This window comes from Mytilus trossulus, chromosome 14 (assembly GCF_036588685.1).
Source record: "Mytilus trossulus isolate FHL-02 chromosome 14, PNRI_Mtr1.1.1.hap1, whole genome shotgun sequence".
NCBI classification, from domain to species: Eukaryota; Metazoa; Mollusca; class Bivalvia; order Mytilida; family Mytilidae; genus Mytilus; species Mytilus trossulus.
Window position 1 is genome coordinate 55,003,844 of NC_086386.1, and position 23,233 is coordinate 55,027,076.

Here is a 23,233-nt window from a genome sequence, read left to right on the forward strand (position 1 = left end):
GTATTTATTAATACACTATCACGTCCGGTCTGTGTTTTTGTTAGATGTTGTTTTCCCCTGCTTTGTATCGACCTGATGAGTTAAATATGTAAGCGAGCGCCAAACCCTTCTGTATCAAAGTGGTGTAACTGTGCAACATACTGACAAACTATAAAAAGCAGGTGAAAATGGTTTAACTCATCAGATGAATTAAACTAGAAATACATCGATTAAAAAACACACAGAGTAGACGTCGCCGTGTACGTGTACATACCAATAAAAAAATTACACTATAGTAAGTTTAGAACTGATGCTACTCTCAGTTAAAGTGTTTAAATTTAAACCTGAACAGATAAGATCAATATGCACTTCTACACCTGTTCAAAGCTTAGTACATGTATTTTACTCTACAAAGAAAGTCAATCAGGTTCGATTTTTTTTGTCCTTTGTGGATTTATGGGTGCGTTTGATGGGTTGTCTCAATCCATCAAAATTGACAATTTAGTCAATATATGAACATTTCATGACTTAAACTGGATTAAAATATGGGACGTTTATCTTGTATAAACTAAACTATAGTACTCTCTCAAAGACTCACATAAGCACGTTGAGAATGATAATAAACTTTTGGTGTTATAGGTGTATTTGTAGGTGTGTTACATATATAACAAATGAAATATCGAGAAGAAAGACAAATGAAAAAGGAATAGATATCACTAGTAATCAAAAACTATGGACTAGGTCATTTAGTATACATGTTATATCCTGTAATGTTTGTCACTGACTTATAAAGATGTCGTCAACGTGTTTTTACTTTAATAGTTCACGAATTAACGTTGATATTCATTTATTTTAAATAAAGTTTCAGTCATACCCTGTCATTTTTACTGTTATTGGTGACTTGCTTCCAATGAGCATAGTATCTTTGAATTTGACGTATTGGAACTATAAGATGTTCTGATTAAGGGTCCTTGATTTTTATTTTTTAAATTTGTCATATCTTTCTTTTCTTTCTTTTTTTCGTTTGTTTGTTGTTGTTTTTTTATATATATTTTAGCAACCCATCATTCTCTATTCTTTATTTTTAAGCCCCCCCCCCCCCCCCCACCCCCCACACACACACACAATTCTATACTTTTTTTTATATTTAAGTGTTCAATTTTGTTTAAATTGTTTGTCCTTTTTTCCTGTAGACTTGGTCCATTATTCTTTTTTCTGTAGACCTTATCCAGACTCTCTATAAGGACAGAGAAAAACTTCAACTTTTATAATACAAAAAAAAGTGATTACCACACAGACATATAGACACATTACGAGGTCTCAGTTGTACATTTTGTATACAATTATAAGGACAAGGTTCTGGATTTCCTTGTGTCAATCAACTCTTTCAGTTAGACTGTCAAGTATGTAATTGCCAATTGAAGGTAGAGAAATCAAATTGAAAAGGCTAATCATATCCGTACAATGCACTGGGGCAATTCTACATGTGGTAGCTGATGCGAAAGTTATAATCTTTTCGTTACCTTCATCCATGATTACCTTGAACTCTTCGAAATTGTAATGGAGGCATTTATGAAAGTTATGTAAAAATAATATATCGAAAAATAAACGTAAATAAAATTAATCAACCCCTACCGAGCCTCTCACAAAATCGATACCAATCTGCATTAAATAATTGCAACTATCAAAAACCTTTTAAGTCTTTATCCTTGAAGTTGTCAATTTAATGTCCAATTAACATATAAATCCTATCATGAAGTTTGGTTTAAAAAGAATATATTCCTCAGTTGTAACACAGTTCGATTAGGATAGTACTTATGGGACTTTGCTTTTCTTTGGTAAGTAATGTAAGTTAACTATGATCTGCTTCTATAAAAATAGAGAAGGGTATGGGTTATTGTGCGTGTTAACATATTGGCTAGTGAAAATATCTGCATGGCGACTTTAGGTTATATAAATGAAATATTTACAAATTGCAAATTTCATGCAATTGAAAAAAGAATATACTGAAATAAATACCATTGGATACAATTGTTCGGGTATGGGGAGTTTTGACTTCACAGTTATAATAAGATATGCATTAGGTAAGTTTATATGTAGAACATCGAAGGTTTTACGATAATGTACTCAACTTGTGTACTCCATATTGTGTATGATGTGAAAATGGGCATAACTGTACATGAACACGCCATTCCCCCAATGCTGCAACCAGACGTTACGCAAACATTGCTTGCACATGTACACACCCTCCCCAGATTGCCATCTGACGTTACGCAAACAGTTATCAATCAACCAAATTCCGCGCTATTAGTGAACGATTATTTAACTTCTTGGGGAGGAATGGGGTTGGGGGGGATTATGTCTTTTTAACCTTAAAAAATATTCTGATCCCAAATTTGACAGGTAAAATATTGTGGTCAGGGAGATGACAACAAAAACATTTCCGAATCAAGATTATCTACATACCTTAATATGCATATAATTCAAAATTTTCGGCTAAGACAAATAATTCAACCTCCCCCTTGAAGTGAAATGGTTGATCCCTTACGCAAACAATTATCAATCAACCCAACTCCGCGAAAAATTATAATAACTCTCTCTAACGTGTAACCTCCTACCCGAAAATTAACTGGTCTACCTTCACTGTTATTTCTAACTTCATATCTAAAATCATTTTATTAAATATTAAGTAAAGTTACAAGAATATTTTGGTATAGCATTGAATGTGGATTACCGCTGCGTCAACACATACGGGTTTTGTCGTAATACGAACAAAGTTATTCAAAGCAGAACTATTAAAATGCAGGCACACGCCTGTCACATATTTAAAAACTTATAAATAATGTAATTGCTATTCACATATTTAAAAGAAACTAACTTTTAAAGATATTAGCAGATTTTTAACTCGTTATTGTTTGTCTGAACCAATTTATGGACAGCACAGTGTATAGAGTTCAAAATCTTACAATTTCATCAAAAAGCCACCCCATTGGAAATAAGAATAGCTACGTCATTATAGTACCATGCAGTTACACATTAGATATATTTGATATAATTAAACACAAATGTTTTATTAGTGAATGACTTCTATATCTTCTTGTGTGATTTGCTAAATTTGTAATTTAAATCAAAACACACTTTATTTAATTTTGTCATTTAAATTACGATACCTAATTATCAGGTAAATATCAAATGTTTTCCGAACGCAATCTTGTCGATCATCTTCTTTATCTTATTCACACAAGTATCGGGTTCCATTTGAAAACACCTCTGAACAATAGGTATAATTATAACACCGTCTTAAATCTCACCAAAATCAAGAGAGGGCACAATGGGTATTTTTCCAATTCATTGTAGGTGGTATAAGAAACAAATTTAATGGAATAAAAAACAAAGACAAACAAATATTTCAGAAAAAAATATTAAAAAAAAAAATACTTACAAAAGAATATATAAAAGTGAATGTTCTCAATCCTTTGGTTTGATTTGTTGTTGGTGTTACCACAACACTCATACATCATGGAGACCCTGCAGTACCACCACACCCATACATCATGGAGACCCTGCAGTACCACCACACCTATACAGCGTGGCGACCCGGCGGTACCACCACACCAATACATCATGGCGACCCTGAAGTACCACCACACCCATACATTATGGCGACCCGGCAGTACCATCACACCCATACAAAATTGCGACCCGGCAGTACACCTACACCCATACATCATGGCGACCCTGAAGTACCACCACACCCATACATCATGGCGACCCTGAAGTACCACCACGCCCATACATCGTGGCGACCCTGAAGTACCACCACACCCATACACCATGGCGACCATGCAGTACCACCATGCCCATACATCATGGCGACCATGCAGTACCACCACACCCATACATCATGGTGACCCCGCAGTACCACCACGCCCATACATCATGGCGACCCTGAAGTACCACCACACCCATACATCATGGCGACCATGCAGTACCACCACACCCATACATCATGGCGACCCTGCAGTACCACCACGCCCATACATCATGGCGACCCTGAAGTACCACCACACCCATACATCATGGCGACCCTGAAGTACCACCACATCCATACATCATGGCGACCCTGAAGTACCACCACACCCATACACCATGGCGACCATGCAGTACCACCACACCCATACATCATGGCGACCATGCAGTACCACCACACCCATACATCATTGTGACCCCGCAGTACCACCACACCCATACATCATGGCGACCCTGAAGTACCACCACACCCATACATCATGGCGACCATGCAGTACCACCACACCAATACATCATGGCGACCATGCAGTACCACCACGCCCATACATCATGGCGACCCTGAAGTACCACCACACCCATACATTATGGCGACCATGCAGTACCACCACATCCATACATCATGGCGACCCTGAAGTACCACCACACCCATACATCATGGCGACCATGCAGTACCACCACACCTATACATCATGGCGACCATGCAGTACCACCACGCCCATACATCATGGCGACCCTGAAGTACCACCACACCCATACATCATGGCGACCATGCAGTACCACCACACCCATACACCATGGCGACCATGCAGTACCACCACGCCCATACATCATGACGACCCTGAAGTACCACCACACCCATACATCATGGCGACCCTGCAGTACCACCAGACCTATACATCATGGCGACCCTGAAGTACCACCACACCCATACATCATGGCGACCATGCAGTACCATCACACCCATACATAATTGCGACCCGGCAGTACCATCACACCCATACATCATGGCGACCCTGAAGTACCACCACACCCATACATCATGGCGACCCTGAAGTACCACCACGCCCATACATCATGGCGACCCTGAAGTACCACCACACCCACACATCATGGCGACCATGCAGTACCACCACACCCATACATCATGGCGACCATGCAGTACCACCACGCCCATACATCATGACGACCCTGAAGTACCACCACACCCATACATCATGGCGACCCTGCAGTACCACCACACCTATACATCATGGCGACCCTGAAGTACCACCACACCCATACATCATGGCGACCATGCAGTACCACCACACCCATACATCATGGCGACCCTGAAGTACCACCACACCCATACATCATGGCAACCATGCAGTACCACCACACCCATACATCATGGCGACCTTGCAGTACCACCACACCCATACATCATGGCGACTTGGCAGTACCACCATGCCCATACATCAGGGCGACCCTGCAGTACCACCACACCCATACATCATGGCGACTATGCAGAACCACCACGCCCATACATCATGGCGACCCTGCAGTACCACCACGCCCATACATCATGGCGACCCTGCAGTACCACCACACCCATACATCATGGCGACCCTGCAGTACCACCACGCCTATACATCATGGCGACCCTGCAGTTTTCAATGTTGCTGGAAGTTGATGTATACTGAGGGAACCACAGATCTTCGATAAGAACACTGACAATTTCAGTCAATTAAATAGGAGCCTAACACACCTGCCACAAACGGTATTAGTGTTGACTGTGGAAGTACTAATAGTCAGTAAAGAACTTTGAAAACTCGGCTACTGTTAAAAATAAAAACTCGATACATACATGTAGTAGAGATTATTATTAAAGTTAAAGCAAGAACAATATTAGGGTAAAGGTTTGATATACATTGTATCAAGTTTTACGAAAAAATGCAGAAATTCTGAGATTTATTTACATTTGGAATTTTACAAAAAATGACTTTCGATTTTAAAGTTAAAAGATTTCAGATGACACGATAGAAGCTTAAGAATATTATGCAATACGAGTAAAAGTACACTTATTATGGAAATTCGAAGTAGTAGTAAATGAATGTAATTGTTCGCTTTAACAATCAAATAATCTCTCAAAAGACCATTAAGTCTCAAATTAAATAATTAAGATGCATTTTTAATAAATTTCATCATAATTTTAACGGCTCTCTTTGTCATGTTGTCGATGTTCTAATCTATGCATTCATCAGTATTGAATTTCAACATCTTTGTCTAATTGACTCTAGGTTTTGTCAATGTCATACTAAAACAAAATACTATTATTATTATTCAAATAATATAGTATAAGGATTTTTGCTTGTCATCTTGTTAAATCGTTTCCGACAAAATTCAAGATGGAGTCGAAGAACTGCAGGAGGGAAATGAACTGTAAGTTGTTTTTATTATTAAATCGAGATGCTAGTACATAATGTAATTGTTTTAATTTTGGAGAACAGTTAGAGATTTTGGGTTAAAGCTGGGGTCACACATTCACGATTTTTACTACCGTTCTTGACAGGACCATTCCCGATTAAAATTTATTAAAAGTCTGATCAAGATCCTGTGAATCGTGGATGGAAATTCAAACTTAAATTAAAATTTGTGAAAAAAATAATTTGATCACGACAACAATCAGATAGTGTTCAGGAAGCACCGATATTCAACCGTTTCTAAGCGAATAAGTCCCGATAATCCCGTTCTGAATCCGCTTCTAATCCGATTTGAATTTTTCGCCAGGTAAAAATCGACCGAGTCTGTCACGACTGCGTCCCGACTGTACCGAATGTAATCCGACTGAGATCAGACAGTGACCAGACAAGGAACCGACGCTGACGGAAGTTATTTGTTCGAAAACTGTCGGCATGTTCGGGATGATCAGGTACTGTCGGAACGTAATCCTATCACGGTCCGCTCTATCGCATTGCAAACGGCTTTGTCTGGTCTCAGTCGTATTGTATTCTGTAGTTGTCGGGACTCTGACGTGGGTATCATTGACAAATTTCGCATTAATAACGGGACTGTTTCGGAACGGTTTCGGCAAAAAACGGTTCGCAATCGACAAGATCTGGATGCAATCTGGACTCAATCGGCAGAAAAACAGCTATGAAAAATTACTCCGGATCATTCCCGTTCCACAGGACACCGTCCAGAATACACAAGACAGTGTTCGGAATTCGATCCGATACAGCAGAATCTGTCACGACATAGCCACGATTGTAATCCGATTAGACAAAATCGGCTGAGTTGCCCCGAATGTTACGGGACGCACCTAACTGTCGGGATGCATTGCCGAACTATTCGGACCCTTCCCGATCCGTAGGAATCTGTTACGAACTAAAACGAATGCGTTCAAGACATATCAGTCGGAAAGAAGTCCAGCCTTTGAGTTATAAACTAGCATTCTTTGTCTTTAAAGATTTGAATCGAACACACTTCGACACGTGCGGGGATTAGACTCAAAACCTTACAATTGTCAGACGTACTCGTGATCAATGTATGTGTACTTACACCCCTCTTCTAAGACCACTCGGCTTCCGATTATGATGTTTTCTTGTATTCGGTATCTCAAACTTTTGATTTTCAAGATACTAACACGTAATTTACAAGACTTATCCAAAGGATATATTAGTCTAGAGAACTGAATTAAGTAGCACGCGTTTATCTCATTTTCATACCTAAAACATCTCGTAAGAAACATAATGCAAACAAAATTTAAAGCTAAAATCTGCCATGGTCTATGGCACAGCAAACCAATACATGTTTCACCAGTTTATGAAAAAAAAAGTTAGGTCAAAGATGATTGTCATCACATTCAAAGCATCTGAACAAACTACAATGATCCCTTAGTTTGGGCAAAAGGGTGTTGAGAATGGAAATAAGGTATGTGTCAAAGAGACAACAACCCGACCATAGAAAAAACAACGGCAGAACGTGACCAACCGACATGTATCCAATGAACACTAAAGAAGGCATTCATTTGGCAGAAAATTGCCGATATCAATTGACAAAGGCTCCTGAATGTGGCTAGAACTAAATCTTCTGGAATGAATGATAAGGTGACACTTGAGTGCTAGCATGTTTCTGCGCATATCAATTACGCATAACATTAGTAATTTATTGCTATGTCTGAAGTTAATATTGAGTTTGAAAATGATGTTAAAAGTTCATTGTTTGTTAGCAATAAGCCTGTATATATAGTATATATAACTTCTTATTGGTTACTCAATATCGACACGTGGTAAGTGTAACTGGTGAATAGAGTAAATTATGATTTAAAATTTATCATTGGACATAAATTTTATTAAGCCAAAATGAATACTACATTGTAAGCCAGTCTTGTCAATCTAGAAACCTAATCAACTTTCCAACAAGATTTGTTTTCCAATTTTTAAAAACAATTATTTTAAAAAGAACCAAAACAAACCCTGTCCTCAGTCAGATCACACATGGTTGATCCCTTAAGAGTAGTAAACAAACATACACTGATCTATAAAATCATAGTATTAAATGCATTTTGATAATGTCCCCATAACCGGATGATATACATAACCATAACATGCAAAAGTGTTTACAAAATAAAAGAAAGAGCGCAAGGCATTCGTCACAATTTTATCCAATCAAAAACCTTGTTATAATTGATGATGTAGATCATCATTGTACCTTCGAAGCCATTCGTACCCTACCGTATTTGTCACTTATTTCACGTTTCATTATCTTGTTTAAGGATAAAAACGTATTAAATTTAGATCTGTAGCTAAGTCATACTAAAACGAACTTTGTCTTACACTGTTACATGATAAAACCTGTGAATTATTTAATTCATGTTTTATATGTTTATAATGAATGTCAGTCGTATTTTCAATTTGATGATCACGAATTTCTCTGAATTTTAAAAATCAATGTACTTTTATCAATTTACATTTAAATTTCATGAAAATTGGTATGGAAGATGAAAATGTATGCAATGTTCTCGTATTTATAATTTAAGATGCCTGGTTTTAGCGGACCAAATGAACTCATATAAAAAAAATTAAGATTATACTATAATAGTCTCTAGTATTTTGGTATTATTAAGTGTTATATCAGGTGTTATTGACTCTACGAAGTATTAGTTAGTATATACCATTTATCACAAACTGTTAAGATACATGTACCTTTAACACTTTCTGACTTATGAGTTTACAAATCTGTCAAAACAATGACGAAGGAGCAAATGTTGGTCGCACAAATTCCTCTATATCTTTTAGCTGTCAATCTGTGAAATAAATATATTGATCTAACTGGAATGTCGTCGTAATGATTACATTTGTATAGATAAAGTTCATATTTTAGCCAACCAGGAGCCTTTCATAGCTTACTGTTTACGATATAGTAGCTAGGTTTTCTTATTGTTGAAGGCCGTACGGTGATCCTTTACGTTAGTTCTCTACATCATTATAATTTGGTATGTGGTATATAAGATGTTAATGGCAATCGCTGTATACAAACTTGTACACCATATTTTATATATATTTGTATTAATTTTATTAAATAAAAAATAAGAAGGCAACGGCTTATCAGTGGTTGTCGTTTGTTGCTGTTTTACATATTTGTGTTTAGTTCATTTTTATACTTAATACAATGGTATTGTAGTTTTAATTGTTTGACATTTGTCATTTTGGGGACTTTATAATATAGCTTACTATGCAGTATGGACTTTGCTCATTGTTTAGGACCGTACGATGACCGTTGATTTTATATTTCTGTGTCATTTGGTCTCCTGCGAATATTTATCTCAATTGTAATCATATCACATCTTCTTTTTATAATAACATTAACATATTTCCAAACGATTGCATTACATATTGGTCTTCAATATAAGTAGATAAACAGCTTATGGTCCATCGAAGTTGCTGCAACATGCTCGAATTCAACATGCTACCAGGAGTTAAACTTAACGTCTCATTAAAAAAGACGTGCCTGCATCTTTATCAAAATTGACTTTAATCGTCAGTTTTCTTACCGAGGTTCGGTGTTTTTTTCTGAGTATTTCCATTAGCTCGACCCAAAACAATGGTTCCTGAAATAAGCCAAGTAGTTGTGCAGCAAACAAACGTAACAAAACATCGATTCAAAGGATAAACTTTTCATGGAATATTTAAACAATGCAAAATTGAACGATAAGTTACGCTTTCAAGCGTACCCACAAAACTATTGAAAAGATTTCATTTGACAGATGATTCTGGATCACTTTTTTCTAATTCTAGAACCCCAACGTTATAGTAGTACTTCCTGGTGCTTAATTGTTGTCACAATTCTTGTAAAACATAAACAAACATTGTGCTTCCGTCTGGAAAGAACCGTGATTATCAGCCTTTATTGCATTTTGTTATCTTTTAGATAAATAAAAGACTTTTAACTTAATCTCAAAACATATACAATTTAGATACTAGACACTAATGTGTGAATGCAGTAGTACTGGTTGCCCTTTCTATTCTACGTAGATTTTTCACCGCACTCCTTTTATTAATTGCAAAGCACGAACACTGAATATTAATTTCCTGTATCTTTGACAACAATGATACAATTCTATAAAAAACTGACATACAATGTACATTGGCTGCAATTCTTGTCCTTTTTTTTCATTATTAGTTCATCATTTTTTTAATTGGCTTGGATTTAAAAATATTTTGGCCTTGAGAAACACTGCAATAAAACTGCACTAAAGAAACATTTATGGACGAAAGGTGCAGCTGATGCAGTAAATATCGTCAATTTTAAAAAGCGAAGAGCAGCCTCTGTTATTCTATTCTGTATTTCAATAATTTGTTTATTTCTGTCGACCCGACTGGCATGTAACTCTACCCAGAAATTATAGTCAAATTAATATGTTTCGCAATTATTTACAAAGAGCTTGAAAATACAGTTGAAAAATTGTTTACGATATAAGTTCATTATAACAAATTGTATAATTGTTCATTCTGTCTGTGAGTGATTGACTGGTACTTCGTCACGTGATATTGAGTTTTACAGATGTTCATGCCACCGAATAACGAGCAATCTTACCACAGAAATAAGTGTCAAAAAGGAACAGAACCACTTTTTTATGGAGTGCAATGTATTGTGAACTTTTAAAAGTACTTGCAAATGGGGTACAATATCGAACATTATAGTTCTCAGATGGAGAAAATTGGACAATTTCTGTTCTATTCTAAGTTTTCTCCACATGATACCTTGATTCAACATAATATCAAATGTTTGGCGCTGTTTAGTATCCAAAACTTTCTGCGTCAATGTAACTATGTGTCATCTTGCATTTGGGGTCGATCAATGTCCCTATGATTTGGCATGGCTCTGTATTCCAAAAGGTAAACGCTTCTCTGTATGAATACAATGCAGACACATTTACATTATATAGGCTACCAATTTCAGGGGAGTGTCCCATGCCTATGTCCCCATTCAAAAGTATTGGTTGTAAGAAAAATGCAAATTCAAACCCTCGGACCCCTTCTCGCCACTAAATATTTGGAAGACCTACATTAAAAAAATCTTTTTAACAACTGTATCTATATACATATACACGTATTGTAGAAATTACACTTGATTTATCTTAATGTATTTTGGTATGGGAGCCTACAATATACTAGTAATCTGTTTGATTTGATATCCATGACAAATGATCTAAGAGTGTTGTCAAATGATCATTCAAAAGAACATTATTTACATAATTATTATGACTATTTTGCACTGGATGTTTAGCTATACCAACAAAGTATCAATTTGAAAGTCTTAACAAAATTTACATTGTAGGAGTAACGACTTCAAATTTGTTTTAGAAACGTGACATCAGATAGAAACGCGGATGAAAACGGTTACTATTTACTAATAGTTTCAAAATTATAAGCAGAGGTCTTTTAGGGATTTACTGTTTTGATAAAGAATAAACCAATCTAAATTCACCGCCTATAGATAAAACATACTCATCTTATATCTCCAACGAATCTGAATTACAACATATTTTACAAGAAGTATATCTTAAGCGATCTCAAATATTTGTTTTCCGTTTCCGTAACTTATATGATAACCAAGAGTCTGTCTGTGGTAGGTGGTGTCGCCTCGGGGGGTCTTTATTCTTATTTCTTTAAAGAAAAGCCATTCTCTCTATTCTTTAAGTGTTGGCCCTTTATTCGCTATATGTTATATAGCATCCCATAATTATTCTCTATTTTGTAATGTTTTGGTTAATTTTCACAATTATTATGTATGGTCTTAATATTTTCTACTCTGTAAACTCCATACTGACCATCATAACTTAGGAGCAGGACAGATGGATGAATGAAATGGTATCGAGTATATTAGACTTTGCCATCGTCGGGCCATGCAATTAATTTACTAATTGTTAGTAAATTGAAACTATATATTTGTATTTTTAATTAACATATGGTTATAAAATGGACAATATTAATAACCTAATAACATTTCCCATCAACTGTAACATACACTAATTCCACTTAAGCTATTGCATTCAGTCACTGTGGTTGTCGTTTGTTTATACTCTAGCTTGCTGTTCGGTTTATAGCTAATGCTCCGTATTGAAGGCCTTGCATTTTGACCTATGATTGTTAATTATATATCTATATATATGTCTTATATATCATGTACTGTAGTACGCCGCTAGATTAAAACTGACGTGGAAAGGTAACACAGCCATGTATCACCATCATTGATACTGTATTGACGAAGAGTTGTCTCATTGGCACTACATGAAACTGTGGATTTTAATCGGGCGTAGGAGTTCATCTTCGGCTTTTGATTGGTGTCTAATTGTTAAATACATTCATCAGTTTGTAATATTTGGTATAAATGTAGTCTCTTTTTTGTTTTTATTTTTATGCCTCATTTATGGGCATTCTGTTTTCTGGTATGTGCGTCCGTTCGTCCGTCCGTCCGTTCGTTCGCTTGTCGTACCGTTCGTTCGTTCGTTCGTCCGTCCGTCCGTTCATCCCGCTTCAGGTTAAAGTTTTTGGTCGAGTTGTTTTTTGATGAATTTGAAGTCCAATCAACTGGACACTTACATGTAGTTCACATGTTCCTTCTGATATTATCCTTCTCATTTTAATGCCAAATTAGAGATATACCCAATTTTCACGGTTCACTGAACATAAAAAAATGAAAGTGCTGATAGGGCATCCGTGTACTTAAGACTCATTCTTACTTTGTTTTAAAAAAAATCAACCAGCACTCTTTAAAGTCGTTTCCCGAGCTCTTTATTGCCACGGAATAGTGGGAACAGTACAGCAATGGCCTTTTGACGTTTTTGTTTGACAAGCTAGTATTTGAAAACAAAAACATTTAGCTGTCACAAGACCGTCAAGGCTAGGAAACAAGATTAATTATTGGCGCCTTGAACTTGAAAGATATTATATAAAACAGATATTTAACCTTGAGCAAAGTTATATACTTTCAAGTTGAACTTGTTTGATAAGATATAAAATACGTTTCATAACTCTATACAAGTACCTGTCGAACTTAATGAATGGCCCTAACTGTGACTTTTCGCACGTAGTTGAGAAATATTTTGATTCGACCACATATGGCTAAAATAAACACAACCTCACTGGACATCGATAAGTCTGTACCTGGCCTTACTTTTTATTGATATGAACTTTATACTACAGGTCATATCTATACTGAAATTATCTGCGTTCGAAAGATTCCTGTAAACCTCCGTAGAAAAAGGTCGATAGTTTGTTGAATAGGTGATATAAGTTTCATGATTGTAAAAGATTCCGAAATTGAAAAAGATCTTCAAGTAACTGATTTCTTTTAACGTAAGATTTGTTGCTTAATTTCAGTGGCAAATATTTCGTGTATATTCCGGAACATTTTTTCCTTATTGGTGCAAGACAAGTACATGTATGTTCTGCATTATAGGCAAAGAAATCAGGAGCATTTAGAGTTTACAGTAAAAGTAGCAAATGGGTATATGCGAATCAAAGTATTTACTCGGAATTACTTTCTTAGTTATTATAATATTACGAATATATTGAGCTTAATATGATCTATGGGCAAGTGTCAAAATGGGGAAAAGCTTAATATTAATTGTAAATCCAACTAATTAGTGTTTTATGACAATGTTCAATTATCGTCTACATGTATAATCATGACAATTTAGTAGGTAAATGTATACATTGATCTTTTGACAACAATGGAACATTTTTACAGTAACGCTTTTCAAATACCAATCTTTTTTTAAGGAACTTGTATGAAATCAAATGAAATTACAATAGGAAAGAAACATGATATTTATAGTGTTGTGTTATTCTGTCAAGTGATTTGTGTGAAGTGTGAAAAATAAATAGAAAATAGAAAATTAATTTTAAAATGATTAGGTTGTTAGATAATTAAGAAATATTAATTTCTGTGTTTTTTTTTTAAATCTCCAACAATCTGTTTAGTTATAATATATAGTATTTGAAAAAAAAGTTAATGCATGGGATTACACAATTTTTTGTTCAAGCAATGCACTAAATTACAATTAAATGTAATGCAAAATTTACTGCATTACACGTTACATGCAATTACTTGGAAGATTGTAATTCATTACCGTGCTTTGCTACAAAATGAATTGCAAATTTGCATTACCCTATGCCTGGTATATATACATGTACGTCAAGCTAATTAAATACATGTGAGTCTGCGAGTTTCTCACATTTCTTATGAAAAGGAATGCTAAAACTTTTAAGTATCTATATAACTACATTTTGTACCATTGAGACAATTTGCAAACAACTCAGAGAACCTTATCGACTTCAAAATTCGTATAATATTTTGATGTTTTTTCTTAGACATTTGTTTTTAGAATTTCCTCCCCTTGGTATGTTCTTAACATATTTTTATTTTAATACATTCCACTTAAGTTTGTTTGACCCTTACACTTTTAGTAGCAATATATCACGGTGTTTAAATCAAAATAAAGGTTAAAATTAAGAAGCCTCAACAATTAGAAAGCGAGGGAAAATTCCCTGGAATTTTTACTTTTTATTATGGGAAACGTGCGAGTTAATTTTTTTTTAAATCTTCCCATTAAATCTTAAGTTAAAGTACGATTATGAATTATATATCCAAAAGATAAACAAATCCTGACCGTAAATATCAATAATGCGGTTCACCACGGACTTGTAACCCACGTGTTGGATTAGAATTAACTCAAAGCGGTCAATTAACACTGACTGGACATATACATTCCTATGTTTATCTTAAGGGTTGTTAATACTTTTACTAAACATATTGATCTTGCCCACCGGAATGTTATAGAAGTCGATCCAGGGCAGTAAACCCCTCGAAGAATTTTCTTGTGTCGAAGTATTTCGAGTCTTACTTAATCTGTACTTCATGCAGAAAGGGAAGATAAAATCTGGTTGAATAACATACACTGTAAATCATTAAATGGAATTTAAAACTGAACTTTTAAAATTGTGTTGGCGTTATATTGTTTGTTATGTGAGAACACCACTTACATTTTCTATATAGAACAAAAAAAAGAAAAAGAATCAAAGGTAACATTTCAACCAATTTTCCATCAAATTAACTAACGGTTCTCTTATACCTAATTCCTAGAATAAAACCCCCTCTCCACCCACCCTACTCATCAAAATCGGGTTCCGCGACTGTAAGAGTTATCTATGTGCGCATCACTGATCAATCTTTTGGAAAACAAATTAAGGAAGTACAAGAAATCTATGATTTCGGACTATATACCTTTCAACTAGTCTTTTTGACCCTTAAATTTTGATATTATGATGCTAAAGTAAATATCCAGGGTTGCATACGTGTCCCGTGCAACTGTTTACTATATCATGTGGAACTCTGTACAATAGACAACTGCTTACGACCGTTCTGCTTACGGTAGAATTTTGTCGGATTTGAAGCATACTTTCACGAGAAACACGACGGGTGCCACGTGTGGAACAGGATCTCTTTATCTTCCTGAGGCAACTCACATCAACCCCAGTTTTAAGTGTGGTTAGTGTTGCTCAGTCTTTAGTTTTTATATGTTGTGTTTTATGTATAGGGGAGGGTTGAGATCTCACAAACATATTTAACCCTTCCGCATTTTTGCGCCTGTCCAAAGTCAGGAGCTTCTATCCTTTGTTAGTCTTGTATCATGATATGTATTATTTTAATTTTAGTTTCTTGTGTACAATTTGGAAATGAGTATGGCGTTCATTATCACTGAACTAGAATATATTTGTTTAGGGTCCAGCTGAAGGACGCCTCCAGGTGCGGGAATTTCTCGTTGCATTAAAGATCTGTTGGTGACCTTCTGTTGTTGTCTGCTCTATGGTCGGGTTGTTGTCTCTTTGGCACATCCGCCATTTCCATTCTCAATTTCATTGAATTGCAGTTTTGATATATTTGGCATCATTCTCGTCTCCATGGATCAGAAGACAAATATAAAACAAATTGAGACAATTGAGATCGGCAAATATTAGTACATTTAACCTTTTTTCACAACTAATTAATGTTTCTTTCAATTTTTCACCGTTCTACTTTCTTATTATACATTTTAACACGGAACATTAGATCTTGAACCATCAATAACATTAGAATTTCTTACAATCATTGTTTACCCCATTAAACCGTTGTCAACCCTCGTGTTTGTTTACTATAGAAAATACGCATTTAAATGACAAATACTGTTATATAATTAGAAAAATAAACATCTTAGATGACATCAGATAGAATAAAGAATAAGATTTATGGATTATCGTAAATCCAAATTACGGAAATACAATCATGTAACTAATTGTAATGAACATTCGTTATTGGCGTGTTTATTTCAGTGCGTGCCATTTAAATCCGCCATATAGGTACATGTAGGTCAGTGGAACAAAATAAACCATGCTGTTTCGATTTATAGATTTTAAACGAATTGTGTTTAATGTCTAAGGCAAAGAATTTATTTTTGTATTCACAGAATTGAAAAGGAATGTTTTGTCTTTATACCGAGATATGTTATTGAAATATAAAATTTATAAAATAAATAATATATTTAAAAATCAAAAAAATATATTTTTATGTTTGATGGTTGATATTATCGAAAACATTAATATTTACGATATAATGCACATACACATGTTAATATCAATTTCAGTATATAGTATAAGGCAGCAACCATTTGCTCTTCTGGATGTTTTTTTTTCCCCAGACAAACATTTTTTTCGTCTTTGGCGAAAAACAGTCTATTTTTTTAGCGACACATCAAAAGCATTTTTTTTCTTTCAATTTTAGCATTACATATAGTGGCAGCTGAGGGTGAAACAAACAATTTTTTTTCTCAAATTCAAAAACATTTTTTTTGTTTTTTTGTTCTCCAAAAACTGGAAACAAACTTTTTTTTCCAAAAAAAATCCATAGAACCCCCCCCCCCCCCCCCCCCGAAATTCAAATAGTGACTGCCTAACTCATCTGAATTTTTTGATGATAAAAATTGAAAATAGAAATTAGTGTTCTAACTAAAATCAATTAGAAAAAAAAATTATTCTCCACATTTATAAAATAATAATGATAAAATGGCTTTACATTACACTGAAAATTTGTACTAAGGCAAACTGGGATTAATTTTATATATAAATTTTGACAGCTAAGGCGAAATGAGAATTAGCCGTAATTTGTGGTGCCCTTTATAATAGCTTGCTGTTCTGTGTGAGCCAAGGCTCCGTGTAGAAGGCTGTACCTTGAGCTATAATTGTTTACTTTTATTGTTACTTGGATGGAGAGTTGTCTCGTTGCCACCCATACCACATCTTCCTATATCTAAATAACGCATAATTGGCTAAAAGATTAAAAATGAAGAAAACGACTAAAAAAAAAACCAGAAATGAAGGACTCCCCATTCATACCCTCATTCATTTCATCGACTGGTATCTTGATACAAATTGGACTTCTGCTTCATAGATCACATAAACGTATCTTTGGAATATATGGGAAATTATCTGGTTTGGAAAGTTTAATTATATATACATCTGTATAATGATCAAAATAAATAATATAAGTTTCAATCATCAAAAATTTTGTTTGTAATTTTCAGAGCTTAAATTTTGAGATTGATTTACCACTTTGTTCTATCTTTCTGTTTCATTTCCAATTATGATTTGCATATTTGAATTTAAGATATTCTTCTTAAAAGGGTTTACATTTTATACCAGAACTCTTTTGAACACGAAAGCAAACATAGGTTTATAATTTGAAAAGTTGTCTTTAGAGGTGACAGACCTTTCAAAAGTAATTTAGTAGGTATTTTTCATACAAAAAAGCACCAAAATATAAAAGGAAAGACTATTTTTTTTCATATTTTGTATTAGTATAATATATTTTTTTATTTGTACTTTATACTTTGGTTAATGTACAATTCGAACATTTATATTAAGAGGTGACATACCTTTCATCAAAAAGTGTTTGAATATGAACAAAAGTTCTACATGAGCAATTATATCTTCAAAAAGTCAACCACTTCTCGAATACTAGTATGTACATAAATTGACCATTCTCATATAGCTCATCCTTAAGGTAGACATTTAAATATTTAATTATAATTATCAATATTGACACGTTTTAAAATTACACGTTTTAATGTCAGAGAATTTTCTGGATCGCCCATTTAAACTGCTTAGTATAGCCTTTGGTGTGACACAATGATTTTTCCATTGACGAATGTAGATGCCGTTACCAATAATCGGGATTATAATAAGAAGAAGATTTAAATTTAATCCAACAATAGTAAAGGGGATTTTACATTACATTCCGGAATGTTTTCGCGTGTAATCAGAATTTGTCAATAGTGTGAATATAGATATTCATCATATTCCATTTGACATGTTTTGATTACATTGAATGATACGTTAAAGTTAATGTAAATGGACGAGAAACTTCTCTCTAATCCCAATACATCAATTTCCACTTAAAAAGCAGGTTACATAATGCACTTACAGAAATGAATAAATAAATTACAAAAACAATAAGCTTAGAACAAGAAGAGGCTATTCTATGTGGGTGTTTCATTGTCATAGATCCCTGTATCAGCACAATTGTGAAACTGACAGGGAAAAGAACATAAATCTATCTATGCACATTTAACATATTAAGTTAATTTGTAATAAATAATTTAACATATCCACGTTGTCCATTTAGGTTGCTGTCTTATTGAATATGTATTATTCACATGTCCTGTTATTTTTCATTACCGCAATATATTTACGAATAAAACAAATCTTACAGAAGTTGAACCCAGGTTTGTAAACTCGGGATTTGCCATAAACAACATAAGAAATCGAAAGTTGTTAAAAAAATAACGTCCGACTAGTATCACAAGTATCAGGAAAGTCAGTTACGGATTCCGGATTCTGAAAAAGGGATAGGGAGGGGCGCCGGCCCCAAACTAGAATTTTTTTTTAAGTGGTACATGTCAAAAGTCTACATTAACCACAAATAAATCTCCATAAGGCCGCACTTTTAATTCCGCCTCTGAAAATGAACATTCTAAAATTCAAACACTTTGATACTTTTTATTATATAAGTCTTTTATCAATTATTTGAGTATTTGAATTATTAAACACGTTCAATATCACGCATCTCCATGCATTATACTGAATGATACTGTTTATATGGTGTATTATACATTAAAATGTAAATTTATGTTAAAACATGTACAAGTACACTGTTTATACATTAATCTATCAATTAAAATAATTAAAATAATTAAAACGGTGCTCCTTGGTACAGCCGGATCCGTTAAATTATAATCCACGAAATAAATAACAAGTTCTTGGAATTAAAGAGGGTGACAGAGAAGTATATTTATTCGTTGAAATTTAAAATCTGAGAGGTGCATTAAATAAGTTGCCAATAATCAGTACAAGTACATTCAACTATTCGGGAATTTTCAAGTATTTGTTTCCTATTGTGAAAGTGCACTTTCTCTTCAGCTCAATGTGAGTATTTTACAAACTGTAACTTAATATTCTTGTAGCTGACGAATCAAAAGAAACATCTAGAAGATTTATGTAAAATAACACTAAATCTGACAAATATACTAGACTCTCTGGAATTAATGTTTAAATTTGAAATACTTCATCTTCGAGCATTACTGACGAGACAATGATTATTTAAATTCTAGTCTGGGAGTGAAATTATTGGTGCATATATCGTTATTAGTATCCCTTCTTTAAATACACCCCCTTTTTTTCTTCTAAACATCCATATACAAGTTCTTGTGTTCGTGTTGCTCAATATGTTGATTTGTAAATGTTATGTTGTAGATTACTGATATAACCCACAGGCCTTCCCTTTTTCGATATCCGACAGGCATTAAATAATTCCGTTATGATATCTAAAAATACTTGATTACAATGAACTTTTTTATTTGTTAATACTTGCTATTCAAACTTATTTAAACTTAGTCCGTTAATATTATTCTTAATGGACCATTAAGTGTATAAAATGTATACAAAACGCATTTAATTCTATTTCAAGCCATGCCAAACAGATGATTTGCGATTTTCACAGAAAATATATGGTCATGTTGACTATCTTTGACAAGGAAGGTCTTCAATTTCCACTTGAACCTAACTAAAGAGTTAAATTTAAATACTTTTACAATATATTGCCTTGTTTATGATTTTTCATTAAAAACATATACATTAAACACAGGTGCATTAAACTTGATTATTCGTATTCAAACTATATCCTGGTTAAATGTTACATGAATGAAAATGAAATAAAATTGTTGAGCATATAGGAAGAGGAACGAGCGAACTTAAAATAGCAACACTTAACATGTTTACGACATTTTTAATTGACTGAAAATAACTCTTCATTTAAAGGACAAAGACTTTCTTCTTTTCTTATGTTATATTTATTGTGTACTTAGACAAACTGTGCCTTTATTTACCAAGAACCGCAATAGTATAAAAATAAATCCAAAATGTTTGCGTCCAATCGATTTGCCTTTTTCTTTTTCTTTCAAATGTTATATATTTTGTTACTAATAAATATTTTTTCATTCTCAGACCGACTTGAAGACATTTTAACGATCGCAACTCTACAAACCAATGGCAACTACAAGACGAAGGAAATAACAACTCCTAACAGAAAACAAAAACAAAGCAACGAGAAGATACAATTATCGGCACCATTAACTGTTGAAGGTAGTTATAAAAAACTGAAAATGATTCACGAAGAAACGAACTTGAGAATAAATCAAAAAAGAAATAAAACTTCAATAACTTTTTCATGGGATATTCATCCAGTGTCAAACAAACAAATTATATCGATAAATAATAAAGGAGGAATTAATCAGAATCAGATTTCAAGAAATAAATCTTTACAATTTTTAATGGGTTTGCAAGCTAAATCATGTACTGACATTAGGCTTCCCCCGTTGGAAGGTACGAAAATTAATAAATTAAACCCACCTAATCGCTTGCCATTCAAAGGTCATGACGTCACAGAAAATACTTGGGACATCCGGAATCTCGAGAACGACAGAAATCGATTGATCAATCACTCGACACTGAAAGGAGGCTATATAAACAAACAGTCTACCTGTATTGAATCATTTAAACCTAAAACTCAGGTGAAGCAACAACTATCATCACAACTTAATCGACATTTAAAGGAACCTACTTTGATATCAAAATTGTATAATAGCATGTCTTCTCTACGACTTGATAACCGACACGACATGGCTGCAAACGATCATGTAAGACATCACATTAAGAGACAACAACAGTGGATACGAAGTGACCAAGTGAAAAATTGGAGCAGATCTCCATTAAATCGCGTGAAGAAACAAACTTATCCAAACAGTACGTCGTCCGGACAAAAGTCGGATGTGATAAGTGGAAATTCCGACGAGTCTTTGCACACAGCATCCTCCTCGTCGGAGCAACACAATGTTATTGACTATGAATATGATGAAGAGAGAAAAGAAGCTATTGAAAAATGTATGAAATGGATGAATGACTTGCCTACAAAGTTTTCAGGACTTCATATATTAGATCCAGCAAAATCTTGAACTCGGTATATTTCTCCAAAGGAAATGAGCGGCATTTTTAACCAAAAAAATGCATTTGTATTTTGAAGTGCAATTTTGAAATATACTCGAGACTTCCGAAGATTTTTTCAGTGGAACTGGACTGGTTCTAGTTCCATGAACCGTGTTCATAAGACAGTTGGTGCTTTACAAAAGGACTGGGCTAAGCAATGCTGAGTGCTACGCAGATTTTAGAACAGCAAATTTTACAGACGCAACAAACAGTTCTTCGCAAGAAACTGTGAAAGAACTGTAGTGTTACTGTTAGAACTAGAACAACACTCGTATAGACATTCATAATTATAGAAGCAAGAATACGGGACATTTCTCCAGTGGAGGAATATAAGTGCCAATATTTCAGTGTGCCAAATGTATTTCGTCGTATCGACTTTTTATGTCTATCTTGTGTGTTTGTGGACTTGTTTACCAGAATCATAGAAACCTGACCGTGATTGCAACTTTAGAATCACAAACAATTAAAACGAATTTAATGTTTCCTGATTTTCAATATACTAGCTGACTTTAAAAACATTACTTCGTAGTGATAATATGGATATATGCATTTCCGTTCATACAGTCTTTCAAACATTGCAAATTTGTTATTTTAATGGATTTCTTTTCAATCTGGTATGTCGTCTTTTTTGTTTATTGACTATTGTAGTTTTTGGAAGCAAAGAATTATCCCCCTTTTTATTCATACAGCTTGTTTTATTTTCGAATGAGAAAAAAAGTTGAAAACTTCTTTGGATTTGAAAAAAAAAAATGTTGACCAGAAAATAGCCCAAAAAGTTAATGTTAATCTATTTGTTTTCTTCAAAAGAATATGTTTTCTAAGTTTGTCCTTCTTTTGTTTACATATCATATTAATGTGTACTAATATATTTATGGGATTTATTTATTATTTTGTTATCGTATTTTTCTGTGATCAATAACTGTGATATTTTTGTTTTCATTTTCATACAATTTTTGTTACTGTAATTCAACCACATTTACATGTAATTTCCATTTTCCGTCCATTTGATAAGATCTGATTTATATGTATATCTGTGATAAAAAGATCTTTTAATTCTTGCAATTGAATAGTGTATGTGTCATTGAAATTAGGTAATGCTCTATTTAATACAAGCTGTTAAATATTGTATGCATAATTTGACTGTGTAATTCTGGATGAGTGGCATTTATATATTATCTATTTATTGTTACAAATGTACGAATGAAGTTGAATATTAAATTATTAAAGGAATACAACTGATTAATTATTTATACAATTGAGAAAGGAAATGGGGAATGTGTCAAAGCGACAACAACCCGACCATAGAGCAGTCAACAGTTATGTTT

At 34.0% G+C, this 23,233-nt stretch overlaps 1 protein-coding gene across 3 annotated transcripts; it reads left to right on the forward strand.

Annotated features, from left to right (window-relative positions):
• Positions 1-1,713: 1,713 nt before the first annotated feature.
• Positions 1,714-23,147, forward strand: LOC134695702 (uncharacterized). 3 transcript variants are annotated; one of them, XM_063557069.1, is made up of 2 exons: positions 1,714-1,817; positions 20,871-23,147. In XM_063557069.1, the coding sequence occupies exon 2, from the start codon at positions 21,029-21,031 to the stop codon at positions 21,875-21,877; it is 849 nt and encodes a 282-aa protein (XP_063413139.1). In that variant the 5' UTR covers positions 1,714-1,817; positions 20,871-21,028; the 3' UTR covers positions 21,878-23,147. The 3 variants fall into 3 exon arrangements, with proteins under 3 accessions (XP_063413139.1, XP_063413138.1, XP_063413140.1); XM_063557068.1 differs by lacking the exon at positions 1,714-1,817 and adding an exon at positions 15,087-15,359; XM_063557070.1 differs by lacking the exon at positions 1,714-1,817 and adding an exon at positions 19,654-19,793.
• Positions 23,148-23,233: the final 86 nt, after the last annotated feature.

What these genes read in the sequence shown, in the direction of transcription:
- LOC134695702 (XM_063557069.1), top strand. Translation starts at nt 21,029, where the DNA reads ATGATTCACGAAGAAACGAACTTGAGAATAAATCAAAAAAGAAATAAA.